This window comes from Oncorhynchus nerka, linkage group LG3 (assembly GCF_034236695.1).
Source record: "Oncorhynchus nerka isolate Pitt River linkage group LG3, Oner_Uvic_2.0, whole genome shotgun sequence".
Classification (NCBI taxonomy): domain Eukaryota; kingdom Metazoa; phylum Chordata; class Actinopteri; order Salmoniformes; family Salmonidae; genus Oncorhynchus; species Oncorhynchus nerka.
The window spans coordinates 45538101-45556979 of record NC_088398.1 but is presented as its reverse complement, the minus strand read 5'-3'; the positions used below and the strand labels follow the sequence as shown (position 1 = coordinate 45556979).

Here is an 18879-nt window from a genome sequence, read left to right as displayed (position 1 = left end):
GCAGCCAACGGACCAATCTGGGTTTGGCAGATGCCAGGAGAATGCTAACTGCCCCAATCCATTGTGCCAACGGTAAAGTTTGGTGGAGGAGGAATAATGGTCTGGGGATGTTTTTCATGGTTAGGGCTACGCTATTACAATCTAGACGATTCTGTGCTTCCAACTTTGTGGCAACAGTTTGGGGAAGGCCTTTTCCTGTTTCAGCATGACAATGCCCCCGTGCACAAAGCGAGGTACATGCAGAAATGGTTTGTCGAGATCAGTGTGGAAGGACTGGGCTGCAGAGCCCTGACCTCAACCCCATCAAACATCTTTGGGATGAATTGAAACGCCGACTGCGAGCGTGGCCTAATTGCCCAACATCAGTGCCCAACTTCACTAATGCTCGTGCCTGAATGGAAGCAAGTTCCCGCAGCAATCTTCCAACATCTAGTGGAAAGCCTTTCAGAAGAGTGGAGGCTGTTATATAGCAGCAAAGGGGGGACCAACTCGATATTAATGGCCAGAATTTTGGAATGAGATGTTTGATGATCCGGTGTCCACATACTTTTGGTCATGTAATGTATTTAGAGCAAATTTTCTGTCAGCAGTGATTAACTGATTTCTAGACATTGTGCTAGTTGGTAACATTCTTTAGATGGCTATATTTTTTTTAGTTTGTAACCCAAAAAATACTGAGTACAGTACCCCTTAGTATAGAAGGCCACTGATGTGAAGAAAGTAGACTAAACTGCATCAAAGTAGTACAATTGTCTAATGCGTACTAAACTTACTCTGTTCACTACCTAATTAGACATTAAGACCTACATGCATGGGAAAACATTTAGTGTTGAAATATGAGTAGATTAACTGCATCCTCTAGTTAGCCTATAATTGAGTTGTCAAAGTATTGTAACCCAGAATACATTTTCTGGTGGCTTTATACAAATTGTGCCACTTATTTTGATCTGAATCTAAGCTATAGGCCTAGTCTTATGCCAAAGGAATTTTTGAATGACTGTCCAAGTGTCTGTCTGTCAACAGGTGGACACTATGTTGCACAGCATGGAGCTCAAATGACATCCACAGCATTCTAAGGGTTCAACCACTGGCTTGTGCAGGGGCTTGAATTTGGTTGCTTGGAATGTATTGGCTACTTATTTATGCAGAATGTCTAGGAAATCATCCCTCCTTGCCAAAGAGAGAGGGCTTACACTCCATGCTTTCCTGGCTTTTTTAAATATGAAAACTACTGTAGATCCAAGTGCGCTCAACGCAAGATTATGCTTTTATTTTAAGAGAACTATAGTTTTTGTTTTGTTTACTACCAAGTTAATGGTGGTGCGTATGAGAGTATACACTGAGATGCTGCTGTAAAGTGAGAGCCGTGTCTAGTAGCCTGGTTCTTCAGACCATCATAAGGAAATGAAAGTGACATGACAACCGAGATCTGAAGTAGATATTTGGCATTTAAGTCGAGTATTATTTACTGTGTTACATCATCCTTACATGACATTTCTCAAGTTACTTCATGTTGCACTGAAATATCTACTGGCAAGCCATAACATTAACGTACTCCCCATCACCTTAACCTCTCTTGTTTTTGTTAGGCTGTATTGTAAATGATGGCTGTCTTTTCATTTTGTCACATTCTTTCAACTTTTCTACTTTTGATCAACTATAATGTTATTGTTGTGCATATTTGCTGCTTATTACAGTATTGGTGAAACATACAAAATACCTTATTCCACAAGTTCCACTTGGGCAGCTGTTACATACAATTATATTAAATCAAATTCATCTTTCCAAAAGGAGCTGCATAACATTGTTGCACTGTCCTGGGTTTGTACATTGATTCCCTAGAGCCCAAGTGCACCACATTTATTTCACCTCTACTCCACAAATGAGCTTAAGGGGCATCCATCTTGGGTGTCTTGGAACCTGCTGTGGTATCTGATCCTTTGTCCCCAGGGTGTTGTCTTTTTCTTTCTTTTGCGTATTTCACTTTAGAGAGACTGCCTGCATCTGGTATTGCAGCATCCACAGACTGCAGATGAAAAGCAAACTCTAATATAGATTACAGGGTAGTTGAGGTCATAGAATGGTAGCACGTATATGATATGAGCTATACAATTAGGCTATGCCCTGGCAATGAAATATTTTTCTTGCAGTGGACATTTTTGTAAGATGAACAGGAGTGTTCCGTTTCTCAGGGGAATTTGAAATTGTAGGTGAGGAAAGTGGATTGAAACGATGGGTAGCCAGATGGTACTTTTGGATTTTGATGTGAAGCCAGTACAGGGAACAAATGACAATTGCCATGTCACTGGTGGCAGCACTTTTAAAAACAGTAGCACTAATGAGCGATCAATGTAGGGAAACATTATCTGGCCTAGTTTTAGACAGTCTAGCTCTCGCAGACATTTGTTTTTCTTCAGAACAATGTATTTTGTAGTTTAGTTGATGTAAGGGTGTTTGATTTTAAGAGAACTGCCAGAGAAGAATTTGATGTACATGTTTTTTTTCTCTATTCCAGCTCTGATACGTTGGTGCACTCTGTGAAAGCCAAGTGAAACAGCCAGGCCCAGGTCCCTTGGGCCTACTACACTTGTGGGAATTGTCTTGGAGACAGGCCTGCATTGTTCTCCAGGCTCATATTAGACAAGGTGGAGGAACTGTGTCGTCTTGTCTGTGGGTGCTGTAAACCACAAGCTGGTGGGAAACCACCATGAACTGTACTGGCCAGAGTAAAGTGGCTTGTACTGGACACACTGACTGCTCTGAGGAAACCTGATGTCTGTAAAGGATATACATCTAGAGCTTTGGCTTTTATTTAGGCGTTTCCTCCACCCTGTCTTTAACTTTACTGGATAGTTTAGCAGAATTCAGAAGATTTATGGCAGTACCCGAGATGTAGATTCACTTTTGACCGTCATTGCATTTGGTAAGATATATGTAAATAATCAGTGTCTCTCTGGCATTAGTCCTATCTGTGCTCTGACAGAGGAAGTGTTGCAGCAGACATGATGCACTGACTGAACAGGTGTTAAGAGACCTCCTAGCCCTTTGTTGATACAAAATGGAGTGCTTGTTAGAGCAAGGCTATGTCAGCTGTCTCCCAGAGGCCTTTAGGCTTTAGGGAGACAGTCCAATCCTATTCTCTGTCTAGGATGTAGTCTACTAGTTTAAATCCTTGTTTACATGTGAAATGATAAAGATCTAGCATAGGGTATTATCGAAACTCATACACTACATGACCCAAAAGTATGTGGATAGCTGCTTGTTGACTGTCTCGTTCTAAAATCATGGGCATTAATATGTTGGTTCCTACATTTTGCTGCTTTAACAGTCTCTACTCTTCTGGGAAGGCTTTCCACTAGATGTTGGAACATTGCTGTGGGGACTTGCTTCCATTCAGCCACGAGCATTACTGAGGTCGGGCACTGATGTTGGTCGATTAGGCCTGGCTCCCAGTCGGAGTTCCAATTCATCCCTAAAGGTGTTCGACAGGGTTGAGGTCAGGAATCTGTGCAGGCCAGTCAAGTTCATTCATGACTATCTCAAACCATTTATGTATGGACCTCGCGTTGTACACCGGGGCATTGTCATGCTGAAGGGCCTTCCCCAAACTGTTGCCACAAAGTAGGAAGCACAGAATCGTCTAGAATGTCATTGTATGCTGTAGCTTTAAGATTAAGGGGCCTAGCCCGAACTATGAACAACAGCTCCAGACCATTATTCCTTCTCCACCAAACTTTACATTTGGCACTATGCATTGGGGCAGGTAGCGTTCTCCTGGAATCCACCAAACCCAGATTTGTCCGTTGGCCTGCCAGATGGTGAAGCGTGGCTCATCACTCCAGAGAATGTGTTTCCACTGCTCCAGAGTCCAATGACGGCGAGCTTTACATCACTCCAGCTGACGCTTGGCATTGCGCATGGTGAGCATAGGCTTGTGTGTGGCTGCTCGACCATGGAAACCCATTTCATGAAGCTCCCTACGAACAGTTATTGTGCTGACGTTGCTTCCAGAGGCAGTTTGGAACTCTGTAGTGAGTGTTGCAACTGAGGAAAGATTACTTTTAGGTGGTTTTGTTTAGATTTGGAGTTTTCATAACAATTGGAAATCAGAGTTTTTGGGTGCCGATTTGCCAATAAAAAAATATATATATTTTTTTAACCTTTTAACTAGGCAAGTCAGTTAAGAACACATTCTTATTTTCAATGACTGCCTAGGAACGGTGGGTTAACTGCCTTGTTCAGGGGCAGAACGACAGAGTTTCACCTTGTCAGCTCGGGGGATCCAATCTTGCATCTTTACAGTTAACTAATCCAATGCAATAACGACCTGTCTCTCTCGTTGCACTCCACAAGGAGACTACCTGTTACACGAATGCAGTAAGCCATGGTAAGTTGCTAGCTAGCATTAAACTTATCTTATAAAAAACAATCATAATCACTAGTTAACTACACATGGTTGATGATATTACTAGATATTATCTAGCGTGTCCTGCGTTGCATATAACCTGACTAAGAATACAAGTATCTAAGTATCTGACTGAGCGGTGGTAGGCAGGTGCGTAAACATTCATTCAAACAGCACTTTCTTTGTGTTTTGCCAGCAGCTCTTCGTTGTGCGTTGTTTAATTCCCGAGATGAGGCTGGTGTAACCGAAGTGAAATGGCTAGCTAGTTAACACGCGCTAATAGCGTTTCAAACGTCACTCATTCTGAGCCTTCTAGTAGTTGATCCCCTTGCTCTGCATGGGTAACGCTGCTTCGATGATGGCTGTTGTCGTTGTGTTGCTGGTTCGAACCCAGGGAGGAGCGAGGAGAGGGACGGAAGCTATACTGTTACACTGGCAATACTAAACTGGCTATAAGAACATCTAATAGTCAAAGGTTAATGAAATACAAATGGTATAGAGGGAAATAGTCCTATAATACCTAAAACTTCTTACCTGGGAATATTGAAGACTCATGTTAAAAAGAACCACCAGCTTTCATATGTTCTCATGTTCTGAGCAAGGAACTGAAACGTTAGCTTTCTTACATGGCACATATTGGACTTTTACTTTCGCATTATTTAAACCAAATTGAACATGTTTCATTATTTACTTGAGGTTTAATTGATTTTGTTGATGTATTATATTAAGTTAAAATAAGTGTTCATTCAGTATTATTGTAATTGTCATTATTACAAATAAATAAAGAATCGGCCGTTAAAAAAAAAAAAATAGGTAATGGGCTTTTTTGGTCCTCCAATAATCGGTCGACCTCTAGTTTCGTTCTGTGAGCTTGTGGCTTATCACTTTGCGAATGAGCCGTTGTTGCTCCTAGACGTTTTGACTTCACAATAACAGCACTTACAGTTGACCAGGGCAGCTCTAGCAGAGTAGAAATTTGACGAACTAACTTGTTGGAAAGGTGGCATCGTATGACTGCTACGTTGAAAGTCACTGAGCTGTTCAGTAATGCCATTCTACTGCCAATGTTTGTCTATGGAGATTGTATGGCTGTGTGCTTGATTTTACACACCTGTCCGCAACGGGTGTGGCTGAAATGGCCTAATCCACTAATTTGAAGGGCTATCCACATACTTATATATTACACAAGTGTCTTGATATAGAGCACCTAGTGTCATGTTTGCCTTGAACACTCACCATGCAGAATGTGGTCATGTAATCCCATGTACTGGGATTAAGCTATTTTAGTGTTTTGTAAAATGTTATCGTGAGTATAAATTTAGGACATTACATCTCCCTTTCTCTGTTCAGACATGACGTAACCAGACATTTTGCCTATTAAACATTTCAGACTTCAGGAAATTGCTTTCAGCTGTTTTGTGCGTGACAAGGGAACAATCCTCATTAGTTTTGCTTTATCACATCCTTTAGTTTTAACCAAGTGGATAGCTCTTTGATAATGCCTTTTAACAGATTCTATGCAACCTTTTATGGTTGGGGTATTCCTCAGGACGGATCTTCAAGCGTATTCTGAAGGTCTTCAGGATTCCTAGTCAATCCCGACGTTACCTTGCAGTTAATCCTTAAGAGTCTAAGCTGTTACTAAGACCATAATTTTGTTTGATTTGGAATTTTAGGACCCCTTTTAACCCCCAGGAAGAATGACAACTGTTTTACGTTACCTGACAAGCGAGTACATATTTGGTTATTTTCATACTGTCATTCCCAAACAGTCTGTAAATGTGACAATTCTATAGCAACCTAGTGGAAAAGCAGACCGTGCGTTTGGACAATTAATAGACAATGGAGTAAATAAAACCTAAACATTGGCCTCGTCCAGGATGGGAGTCTACACAGACCGGTGTGCCATAGCCAACCAGAGCTACAGTAGGCCTTTATGCAAATAAGCCATTTGCCACAAGGGCCCGCCATCATTCACTTTGAACTGGACTGAGTTTTTACAGGCGGTAGCAACAGTGTGACTTTAGATCAGGGGTTCTTAAACTTTTTTTAGCCTGGGACCCGAATTAGAAATTCTGTGTTTTTCCTGGGACCCAAGCTTAAGAACATATGCAACTATATGTACATATTGGTACATTTCATTGCCCTTATTGCCTTTGTTTAATGCATATAGACAAACAAATAACAATGAAATGAAATGGCCATATAAATAGCTAGTAATGTTTATTTTCCTCCATTTAAAAACTCTTACATATCTGTCTGTTGGGAATGTTGCTGTTTAAAATTAAACAAATAATTTTCATTCTGAAGGAACAAACTGATAACAGAACAGACACGCATACTTTTTGATAGGGTTGCACTAAGTAACAGTACAGATGAGAAATGATCAGGCCTAATGTACATCTTACTGTAGAAATTATTGTCGAAAGTCTAGGTTGGAGCTGTTGCTGTTAAAATAGCCCCTTTTTAAAAATTTATTCTGAATTGGAATAAACTGATCCAGGCTGTATCACATCACCTCCGGCCGTGTTTGGAAGTCTAATAGGGATGTGCACAATTATCCCTGTGTCGTCCAGGGTAGGCCGTCATTGTAAATAATGATTTGTTTTTAACTGACTTGCCTAGTTAAATTGTTTTAAAATATATTTTTTAATTTCAATCACACAGATGTAGACCGTTAACACACACACACACACACACACAGTCCTAATTAGAGGTGTTTCAACAAGGTCTATTCTGGGCTCAGTTTCTGACAGTGTAACACTCAGCATTGAGTGTACACTCATGCTCAGCATTGAGACTGTTTCTGTACTTGTTTAAGTAATCCAGAGTTGAGAACCCTGATTGACATAGGTATTTGGGGCCAAACAGGTCCAGAACATCTACTGCTTTCTCAGTTAGGCAGGAGACTGCTTCCTGCTGTAGATGAGCAACCCAGAACTGTTTGAAACGAGATTTTTGACTTTTTGAAGCAATCTGTTTATTCCAGTTCAGAATAAAAATGATTACTTGTATTTTAACAGCAACGGTTCCAACTAGAGGTCGACCGATTAATCGGAATGGCAGATTTAATTAGGGCCTATTTCAAGTTTTCATAACAATCGGTAATCAACATTTTTGGACACCGATTATGGCCGATTACATTGCACTCCACGAGGAGACTGCGTGGGAGTCTGACTACCTGTTATGCGAGTGCAGCAAGGAGCCAAGGTAAGGTGCTAGCTAGCATTAACCTCTCTAGGGTACGTGCGACGGTAGCGTCACACCTGACCAACTTCCAGTGAAATTGCAGAGCGCCAAATTCAAAAACAGATACTGATTATAGAAATTCAGAAAACATACGTGTTATGCATAGGTTTAAAGATGAACTTCTTGTGAATCCAACCACGGTGTCAAGATTTTAAAAAGGCTTTACGGCAAAAGCATACCATGCGATTATTTGAGAACATCGTCCAGCAGACAAATCATTAAACAGTAACCAGCCAAGTAGAAGAGTTACACAAGTCAGAAATAGAGAGAAAATGAATCACTTACCTTTGATCTTCATATGGTTGCACTCAGACATTCATTTACTCAATAAATGTTAGTTTTGTTCGATAGTCTCTCTTTATATCCAAACACCTCTGTTTTGTTCACACGCTTCAGTAATCCACAGTCTCAAACTCAGTCACAACAGGCAGACAAAAAAATCCAAATTGTATCCGTAAAGTTCATAGAAACATGTCAAATGATGTTTAAATTCAATCCTCAGGTTTTTAGCCTAAATAATCAATATTTCAACCGGACAATAACGTTGTCACTATAAAAGGTACACAAGAAAGGTGCGCTCTTGGGATTGCGCATGAAAAGCTCTCTGACACTTTAGGGTCCAGCCATTGACTGGTCTTACTCCCTCATTTTTCAGAATATAAGCCTGAAACCATTTCTAAAGACGGTTGACATCTAGTGGAAGGCATAGGAACTGCAATTTGAGTCCTAAGTCAATGGATACTGTGATGGCATTGAATAGAAAACTACAAACAAACAAAAAATCCTACTTCCTGGATGGATATTTCTCAGGTTTTCACCTTCCAAATCAGTTCTGTTATACTCAGACATTATTTTAACAGTTTTGGCAACTTTAGTGTTTTCTATCCAAATCTACCAATTATATGCATATCCTAGCTTCTGAGCCTGAGTAGCAGGCAGTTTACTTTTGGCACACTTTTCATCCAGAGGTGAAAATAGTGCCCCCTACCCTAGAGAAGTTAAACGTATCTTATAAAAAACAATCAATCTTAACATAATCACTAGTTAACCACACATGGTTGATAATATTACTAGTTTATATAGCTTCCTGCGTTGCATATAATCGATGTGGTGCCTGTTAATTTAACATTGAATCATAGCCTACTTTGCAAACGGGTGATTTAACAAGCGCTTTCGCAAAAAAAGCACCGTCGTTGCACTAATGTGTACCTAACCATAAATGTCAACGCCTTTCTTAAAATGAATACACAAGTATATATTTTTAAACCTGCATATTTAGTTAATATTGCCTGCTAACATGAATTTCTTTTAACTAGGGAAATTGTGTCACTTTTCTTGCATTCTGTGCAACAGAATCGGGGTATATGCAGCAGTTTAGGCCGCCTGGCTCGTTGTGAACTGTGACTATTTCTTCCTAACAAAGGCAGCCAACTTCGCCAAACGGGATGATTTAACAAAGGCGCATTTGCGAAAAGCATAATTGTTGCACGAATGTACCTAACCATGAACATCAATGCCTTTCTTAAAATCAATACATAGAAGTATATATTTTTAAACCTGCATATTTAGTAAAAATAAATTCATGTTAGCAGGCAATATTAAACTAGGGAAATTGTGTTTAGATTTATGGATAATATTTAGACTTATGGATGTTAGATAAAGTTAGATAAAATACGGACCGGTTCTGTATTTCACTGAAAGAATAAACGTTTTATTTTGGAAATTATCGTTTCCGGATTTGACCATATTAATGACCTAAGGTGCGTATTTCTGTGTGTTCTGTTATAATTAATTCTATGATTTGATAGAGCAGTCTGACTGAGCGGTGGTAGGCAGCACCAGGCTCGTAAGCATTCATTCAAACAGCACTTTTGTGCTTTAGCCTGCAGCTCTTCGCAATGCTTGAAGCATTGCGCTGTTTATGACTTCAAGCCTATCAACTCCTGAGATTAGGCTGGTGTAACCGATGTGAAATGGCTAGCTAGTTAGTGGGGTGCGCGCTAATAGCGTTTCAAACGTCACTCGCTCTGAGACTTGGAGTAGTTGTTCCCCTTGCTCTGCAAGGGCCACGGCTTTTGTGGAGCGATGGATAACGATGCTTCGAGGGTGGCTGTTGTCGACGTGTTCCTGGTTCGAGCCCAGGTAGGGGCGAGGAGAGGAACTGAAACTATACTGTTACACTGTCAATAGTATAGTGCCTATAAGAACATCCAATAGTCAAAGGTATATGAAATACAAATGGTATAGAGAGAGAGAGTCCTATAATTCCTGTAATAACCTAAAACTTCTTACTTGGGAATATTGAAGACTCATGTGAAAAGGAACCACCAGCTTTCATATGTTCTGAGCAAGGAACTGAAACGTTAGCTTTTTTACATGGCACATATTGCACTTTTACTTTCTTCTCCAACACTTTGTTTTTGCATTATTTAAACCAAATTGAACATGTTTATTTATTTGAGGCTAAATTGATTTGATTGTATTATATTAAGTCAAAATAAGTGTTCATTCAGTATTGTTGTAATTGTCATTATTACAAATACATTTTAAAAATTAAATCTGCCGACTAATCTGTATCGGCTTTTTTTGGTCCTCCAATAATCTGTATCAGTGTTGAAGAAAATCATAATCGGTCGACCTCTAGTTCCAACCTAGACTTGTTTTCAACAATCATTTCTACAGTAAGATGTCCAGTAGAACTGATCATTTTTAATCTGTGCTGTTACTTAGCTAGCTACTGATAGGGTTGCTTGCTTTGGATAATGTTAGCTATTAGCTGTGTACAAGGCCAGGGGATTGTTTGAAAGAGAAACTCCCATATACTACTGTGTGAGAGTACTCCCTTATTTCTGCTTATCACCTTTTATAAAATGACATCAATTCCTTCTAGCTGACTGACTTCCACTGTCAAATCACTTTTTCCTGAAGCTTTCTGTTCTGAAAGAATTCTCTGGGTATACTGTCATGCTGTGCATGTTTGGTGTGATAGAGCCTGGATTCGAACCAGGGACTGTAGTGACGCCTCTTGCACTGTGATACAGTGCCATAGACCACTGTGTCCATGTGTGTGGTGTTAACTATTTAACTGTACTAGAATGCTTAAGGCCGCCAAAATGTTAAATATCTGTTTTTTTTTTGCAAGGAAAATATCGGTATCGGCCAAAAATGTGATATCGGTGCATCACTACTCATGATCCAGCAGGGTAGTCTCTGCTGTTACCAAGCAAATGCTTCATTTTGGATGAAGCAAGCTATTCCGCTAGATGGCTAACTAGCTACTAAATTAGCAAACCAAATGCACAACTGGTAATCAAACTTATCCCAGAGGCTGCTCCAAGACGCTGCCGGCGGGAAGAGGTATTCGGCGTGGACTTCATCCAGCGCTTCCGAGTGTACTTGCTAATGTATTACTTGCTAATGTTCAGTCCCTGGACAGTAAAGTAGATGAGCTCAGCTCCCCGATGTCTATCTTGGGACTGTAACATACTGGTTTATGGAATCATAACTCTCCTTATATACTGTGCCCGTCCATACAGCCAGCTGGGTTCTCAGTACATCGAACAGATGGGGAAAAAAGAACTCCCCGGGAAGAAGAAAGGTGGAGGTGTATGATTAACTACTCATGGTGTGATTTGTGATAACGTACAGGGATCTCACGTCCTTTTGTTTACCCGACCTAGAATACCTCACAATCAAGTGACGACTGTATTACCTCCCAAGACAATTCTCTTATGTTATAATCACAGCCGTGTATATTCCCCCTCAAGCCAATACCACCACGGCCTTCAAGGAACTACACTGGACTTTGTGTCAACTGGAAACCACACATCCTGAGGCTGCAATTTATTGTAGCTCGGGGCTTTAACATCTAGTGACTACCCATCCCGCATGCGGGAGTGTAATCATCGACTGACACTAATTAGCATAACGCAACGGACATAAATATTCCTATTCATGAAAATCACAAATGAAATATATTGAGACACAGCTTAGCCTTTTGTTAATCACCCTGTCATCATTTTCAAAATATGCTTTACAGCCAAAGCTAGACAAGCATTTGTGCAAGTTTATCGATAGCCTAGCATAGCATTTTGTTCAGCTAGCAGCAGGTAACTTGGTCTCGGAAATCAGAAAAGCAATCAAATTAAATAGTTTACCTTTGAGCTTCGGATGTTTTCACTCACGAGACTCCCAGTTAGATAGCAAATGTTCCTTTTTTCCAAAAATATTATTTTTGTAGGTGAAATAGCTCCGTTTGTTCATGTTTGGCTGAGAAATCGCCTGGAAATTGCAGTCACGAAAACGCAGAAATATTCAAAATTAGCTCCATAATATCGACAGAAACATGACAAACGTCGTTTATAATCAATCATCAAGGTGTTTTTCAAATATCTATTCGATAATATATCCGTCGGGACAATTTGATTTTCAGTAGGACCGATTGGAATAATGGCTACCTCCTGTAATTTACGCGAGAGTCACTATGGGAGCCATCAGGTGACCACTTGCGCAATGTAGCTGCTTATGGGTGTTCTTCAACATAAATGTGTAAAACTACGTCACAACGCTGTAGACCCCTTTGGGAATACGGAGAAAGAGTAATCTGGTTGATAGCCCATTCACTGCTCAATAGGGACGCATTGGAACGCAGCGCTTTCAAAACATGAGGCACTTCCGGATTGGATTTCTCTCAGGCTTTTGCCTGCAACATCAGTTCTGTTATACTCAGACAATATTTTTACAGTTTTGGAAACTTTAGAGTTTTCTATCCTAAGCTGTCAATTATATGCATATTCTAGCATCTTATCCTGACAAAATATCCCTTTTACTACGGGAACGTTATTTTTTCCAAAAATGAAAATACTGCCCCCTAGTCACAAGGCTAACAAAGCTAATTTGAGGAAAACACTCCCAAAGTTCTATCAAGACATTGCCTGTAGTACTTGCGCTTCAAAAACATGTTACTTTCCCTTCCGGGATGGCTACAATGCCCTCCCTTTGGCAATCAGATCATGACTCCATTCTGCTCCTCCCTTCCTATAGGCAGAAACCCAAACAGGAATTACCTGTGTTAAGGTCTATGCTATACTGGTCTGGCCAATTGGATTGTTTAAAGATTTGATCACGCAGACCGGGATATGTTCCGAGTTGCCTTCGAGAATAACATTGACGTGCACGGTGACTGAGTTCATCAGGAAGTGTATAGGGCGGGTTGTTCCCACTGGCTATTAAAACCTACCCAAACCAAAAACTGTGGATAGATGGCAGCATTCATGCAAAACTGAAAGCGCCAACCACTGCATTTAACCACGGCAAGGTGACTGGGAATATGGTAGAATACAAACAGTGCAGTTATGCCCTTCGTAGACAATCACAGGCAAAATGTCATTACAGAGACAGTGGAGTTGCAATTTACCGGCTCAGACATGAGACGTATGTGGCAGGGACTCCAGGCAGTCAGATTACAAAGCGAAAACCAGCCACGTCGCGGACAGTCTTGCTCCCGGACAAGCTTAAACACCTTCGCCCACTTTGAGGATAACACTGTGTCATCGACACGCCCGCTCCGGAGCACACTCAGTGGGCTCTCATTCTCCGTGGCCGATATTATTATTATTATTATTAAGACATTTAAGCGTGTTAACCCTCACAAGGCTGCCGGCCCAGACGTCATCCCTAGCTGTGTTCTCTGAGCATACGCAGACCAGCTGGCTGGAGTGTTTACGAACATCCGTCTGCTGTCCCCACTTGCTTCAAGATGTCCACCATTGTTCCTGTACCCAAGAAAGCAAAGGTAACTGAACTAAATGACTGTCGCCCCATCGCACTCACTTCTGTCATCATGAAGTGCTTTGAGACGCTAGTTGAGGATTATATCACCTCCACTTTACCTGACACTCTAGACCCACTTCAATTTGCATACCGCCCCAATAGATCCACAGATGATTGTATTGACATTCCCAGCCTTAGTTTCATCCATTTTTGTCCAGAATATTGAGTCATAAACTAAAACGGTGTAACCTGAACAGGGTTGGGTGGTATGCTATATTTTACTGTATACCGGTATTGATGCACAGACCAGTTTGAGTTTTTACTTTATCTTCTATAAGTGTTTCAATGTTTGGTTTGTTAAATAGACCCTTTTCCAGTACACCACACACTGACGTCACGCACAGATTTTCTGTTGCTGGCGTTCAATAAGAACTGGTGTTCTGCCACCAACTTGCGCACATCTCCCTCGTTTGTAAACACAGAAAGGGGTCTATGTGATAGTTTACTCTGTTTTATATTTGACTCATCTCTCCCTGCTGCTGAATGCCACTAACCACAACAAGCCCTGCCCCCTGTCACTCAAGGAGAGAGCAGTTGTTGGACCAAGCACTTTCTTGCCGTTCACTCTGCATGGGTCGATGGATGCAACAATGTTGGTGACATGCTGCTTTCCACAAGCGTTTCTATAATTGCACTATTCGTTTGTGCATCTTACTATTTGCTAGTTTCTTTTATTAGCAAGGTTTTGCTACAATATTTTTTTTTTAGCTGCTGAGGCTAATCACTAGCTTGCTAAATGTACTAAGAGTCAAAGCAAACACAGCTAGTTGGCTAATACAGCCTGGTACCGATTCTGATGTAGGCCTAGATAAGATGCCACTGCACAAACCGGCTTATCAGAGAGTAATAGCCAACATATTCATTCACCTAACTAGCTACATGAAGTAAGAGAACATGTAACATCTAATTGGGGTCACCTGGAAACACTGACCAACACTGGTTCTTACTCTGTCAATAATTCCTCACTGACTTATTCATGTCAGACAATTTATTCTAGGTGCTTCCCACTGTTTCCAACTATAGAATTAGGTTAATCATAATTTCCATGATTCCACCAGTTCACCAATTTAACTAGGTCTAGATTTATTTTGGCTCGTATCATGCTTTGTGGCACAGTGTGAAATGATGATAGAAGTACAGAAATGTATTTTTGTTTAGAGTTGTATTGAAGCCCCATTTTGAAATAACTTATTTGTATTGCCACCCTAGGGTTATGAACTACTCAAAGTATATTGAGTATTTATTCAAAAAATCTAATACTGATATTGTGTTCATATCGCCCAGCCCTAATCCTGAATGGGTGGAGGTTGCAAACAATGTACCAGGCCAGCTGTGAGTTACAACCTGAGAGCAATATTTTTGGGACTACCAGGAAATGTATTGGTGAATTATATTCATCATGCATTGAACTGCATCCATCTATTCTGCCAACAATGCCTTACTCTACATCATGGAATTGAGTCAAATATAACCTATTTTTAAAACCTTAAAGTTGGTTTTGTAGCATTAACTGGGAATTTGATGTTTTTTACAGATTATTATTATTTTTTTAAATTATCTTTTCATATCTGCAAAATAGTTAAACTCCGTTTTACTTTAGTGTCTGTCCTATATATAAGAAATACTACATTTTGGGGCACTAAACTACTTTTGGAGTATACAAAACATTAAGAACACCTGCTCTTTGCATGAGACTTACCAGGTGAAAGCTATCAGGGCCTATAATTATATATATATTTAATCTACCACCCACTCAGATTTTAACAACCCAAATATTGTTTTTTTGTTGCAATTACACCAACAAAACGCAAAAGCAGATGAGCGTGCTTTGTAATATTCCTAAAACCATAAATGTACTACTAGTAAGAAGTAATGTGGTATACTTAATTTCATACATTTTGTGACGGAAGTCTTCACAAAAATATTACAGATGAGAGAAATTCACCTGCCCCTTTAAGTGCGGGAAGTTACTGTAGTAACGTGACAAGTCCTATATGTGCCTGTGAAATTGAGTATGACCAGTAGCAGCTTCTTTCTTCTTCTTTTTTTCTTCCCTAGCAGTTGAAACTTTAAATATTGATACTACATGACCCAAAAGTATGTTTGTGTGGACAGCTGCTAGTCTGTTCTCTGATTCCAAGTGTTATTTCATAGTTCTGATGTCTTCACTATTATTCTACAATGTAGGAAATAGTAAAATAAATATAGAAAAACCCTGGAATGAGTAGGTGTCAACTTTTGACTGGTACTGTAAATGTGATCATACTTTACTAATTTTATTTACAAATGAAGTGAAATGCTCACTCTGTGGAGCCCTGACCACCCGCCAACATGGCTGGTGTTAATTTTAGGCCCTGAAAGCTGTGATCCCTTATTGATGTCTTTGTAAATCCACTTCAACCAGTGTAGATGAGGGGGAGGAGACTGGTCAAAAGAAGGATTTTTTTTTTATCCTTGAGACATGAATTGTGTATGTGTGCCATTCAGAGGGTGAATGGGGAAGACAAAATATTTAATTGCGTTTTGAACGGGGTATCATAGTAGGTGCCAGATGCACTCCTAATGTTTGGTATACTTCCATTCATTTAAAAAAAATTTTTTTTACTGATACTGGCCTACCTACAGGCGAGCCGTGTGACACTCGTGGGCTTCCTAAAACAACAGACATGTTTGAGATTCTCACCTTCCCATAGACGGGTCATATTAGTGTGTAGCCCAAACTGAACACTACAAACAAGTTGGTAGTAGTCGGTACCGAGTACCACTGAGAACATCGCTGTGTTAGTGAGGGGCTCATCTTGCCATTGAGTGGTCATATTAGTTAGTATGCCAAACTGGTCTGATGCAGACTTTTTCGAGGCGTCTCGCGGTCTGACAAGCACAGCTGTACCTCGGCCACCTTCCACCGCCGATTCGGAAGGCTGCCCTTCGGTGGATTGAGATGCAGCCCATGCACAAAAACAACTGACAGGCGCAGGGAGCAGTGGGAGAGGGAGGAGCAGCATGAAACAGCTGAGATTCAGACGTTCTCTCAGTACTGGATTTCATATCAACTATTTAGTTGTCCAGAAGCCAAAGGCACAATCCTAATCGTATTAACAACCCATCCTCGTTGTTGCATGTTTACATTTTCCCTCAAAGTTTCAAATGGAGATGTTCATCTCTGTCACATGAAACGGCTCGCATCAGATGCGTCTTTTTAGAACGGTGTCTAACCGCAAATTGCATTTTGGCAAATGTTTGAAAATGTGTTCAGTCTCCGCTTCATTACTGTAGTTTCATGTTCGATAATATTAGAGGATAGGCTTGCTATTGTCGCGTGTTCTTTTCTTTTTCAAGGTTTTAATGAAAAATGTCTTCCATGCATAGTATTTTCTGTTGGTCACTTCATTTGACTGTTTGGAACAATTGTAACTGTTGGTTAGTCGGCAATGAAATTGACCGAATTTGCATCCCTTGAAGGAAATTTTGCGAGCCAGTGCTAACTAGCGTTGCCGCAATGACTGGAAGTCTATGGTACTGTATCTACTAGCATGCTAGCAGTTACCGTAGACTGCTTAATTTTGCTAATGCAATTTAGCAATTGCACTAACGCTAGTTGGCAACTTTCTTCAAACTGCATGCAGAGACCTAAACATGGTATCCAAGAGTTCATTGGACTCTGGGGAAGTAGATAAAGGGCTTCATTGCCAAAATCCTGAAGTATCCCTGTGTCAGCCTGAAACTGAATTAGCTGTATACCTGGTCTCAGTTATGGTCGACACTTCAGATCAAGTCAATGAAATACAGCAGTTTTCAGATAGTGGTGGACCTCGGTGTGCTTTCTGTAGTTTGTCTCAATTTTGTCATGAAGAAATTGTAAAAAGAGCCAGACTTACTGGTTTTCCTTGGATAGGCCTAAAAGAATAGGTAGATGTAAGGCTGCTGAGTAGGCTATACATTAAGATCGAGTTCAGTAAGGTGCAACATAAAAATTGTGACGTTACATTGCCTGTCCCAGGCTTGGCATCCTACTCTAATGGTCACCATTCATAAAATTGTGTTTCATAAAATGTCCTACTTAAACGTTTCAAGTAAGGCCTGACATAAAGTGGTGATCATGATGCAGTCTGGTCTACTCTGCAGCGTTGGATGACTGAGAGGAATGTGAGGATGTAAGGAGGAGTAGGCAATAAGTGGTTTACCTTTTAATGTTAAGGTGGTGTTTCTCCTCTCTTCCAGGCACCATGGAGGAGCTGCACAGCCTGGACCCCCGGAGACAGGAGCTGCTGGAGGCTCGCTTCATGGGTGCGGTCACTGGTACTGGGGGCAGTACCGGGGGCAGCACTGGCAGCACCAGCGGGGGAACCAAAGTGTGTGCGCTTGCCTCAAACCCCTGATCCCCATACACTCACATTACTACAGTAACACTTGGCTGCATGTTTTCAGCTAGTCTAATTGTCTGTTAGGCTTATTTTGTGTAACAAAAATAAAGTAAAGAGTTGTCATGGTTTCTTTTCAGAAGAACGTCATGACGTACCTCTGTTTTTGTTTTCAGGGAATGACGAACAATGACTGTTCAAATCAAAGTTTTGGAAGCCTGGGGTCTTCCAGTGACAAAGAGTCAGAGGTATGTTTCTTAACATGGTGGTGTTACAGTTTTAGTGAAACATTATATAATGAATCGATGTGCATGTTTGTTTGAACGGGCTCTTGTCAGACAATATAACTGGTTTTCATGGCTTTTCAGTGTTTTTTTTGTCTGACATTCCATCCTTTGTTTGGATTAGACCTATGTTTTGATTGGATGTCAGATGTGGGCTGGTTGGCGTGAGCAGGGAGATCCCACAGAGGGAGAGGAGCTGGACCCTCATATGATCCTCTGTCACTGGTGAAAATGTCAGACGCAACCTAAGATGGAGCTAGCTCTAGAGAGAATAAAAATGTGCGGAATCTTGTTGTAATTAAACTGCCTTGTGACGCATCATACCACAAGCTCTCACCTCTCTGTACAAACACGGTCTGTGCCAGGGCAGTCTGATCACAGGCATCATGCTGCGTCTGCGCCTCCCTCCACACTGTTTTCCTGTGTTTGGCAGCACAGCTCTACGCTAATGAAGGCAAAACACAAATGGCTTCCAACTTGGGTGGGGCTGCAGTGTCGCAGCCTGTTTATGTGGGGTGGTGGGCTCCAACATTGTCTGGAATAAAGAAGCCTGAACCACTGCAGTGGAGTGTGCGAGTATACTAGCAACCTGACTGCAGGTGCCTGTCTGCTCCCCTCCCTTCTGTACAGTTTGACTGGTTTAATAAGTCACGGATGGAGGCCTGTGTGTGAGCATGATCGAGGGGGGAGAGGAGGAGGCAGAATAAATCCTCTCTGGCCGCCTCTGCTGCTGAATCTGCACAGATGT

At 40.9% G+C, this 18879-nt stretch overlaps 1 protein-coding gene across 3 annotated transcripts in view; it reads left to right on the top strand.

The window, feature by feature from the left end:
* LOC115108972 (serine/threonine-protein kinase tousled-like 1-B) overlaps nt 1-18879 on the top strand; it is a 29363-nt gene that overhangs the window by 1967 nt on the left and 8517 nt on the right. For 2 of the 3 annotated variants that reach the window (XM_029633524.2, XM_029633530.2), the window contains exons 3-4: nt 17708-17838; nt 18024-18095. In XM_029633524.2, coding sequence (XP_029489384.1) covers nt 17708-17838; nt 18024-18095 — 203 coding nt within the window. Of the gene's footprint in view, nt 1-3643; nt 3921-17707; nt 17839-18023; nt 18096-18879 lie in introns of those variants that run through there. The other variant, XM_065012626.1, reaches the window with a different exon arrangement.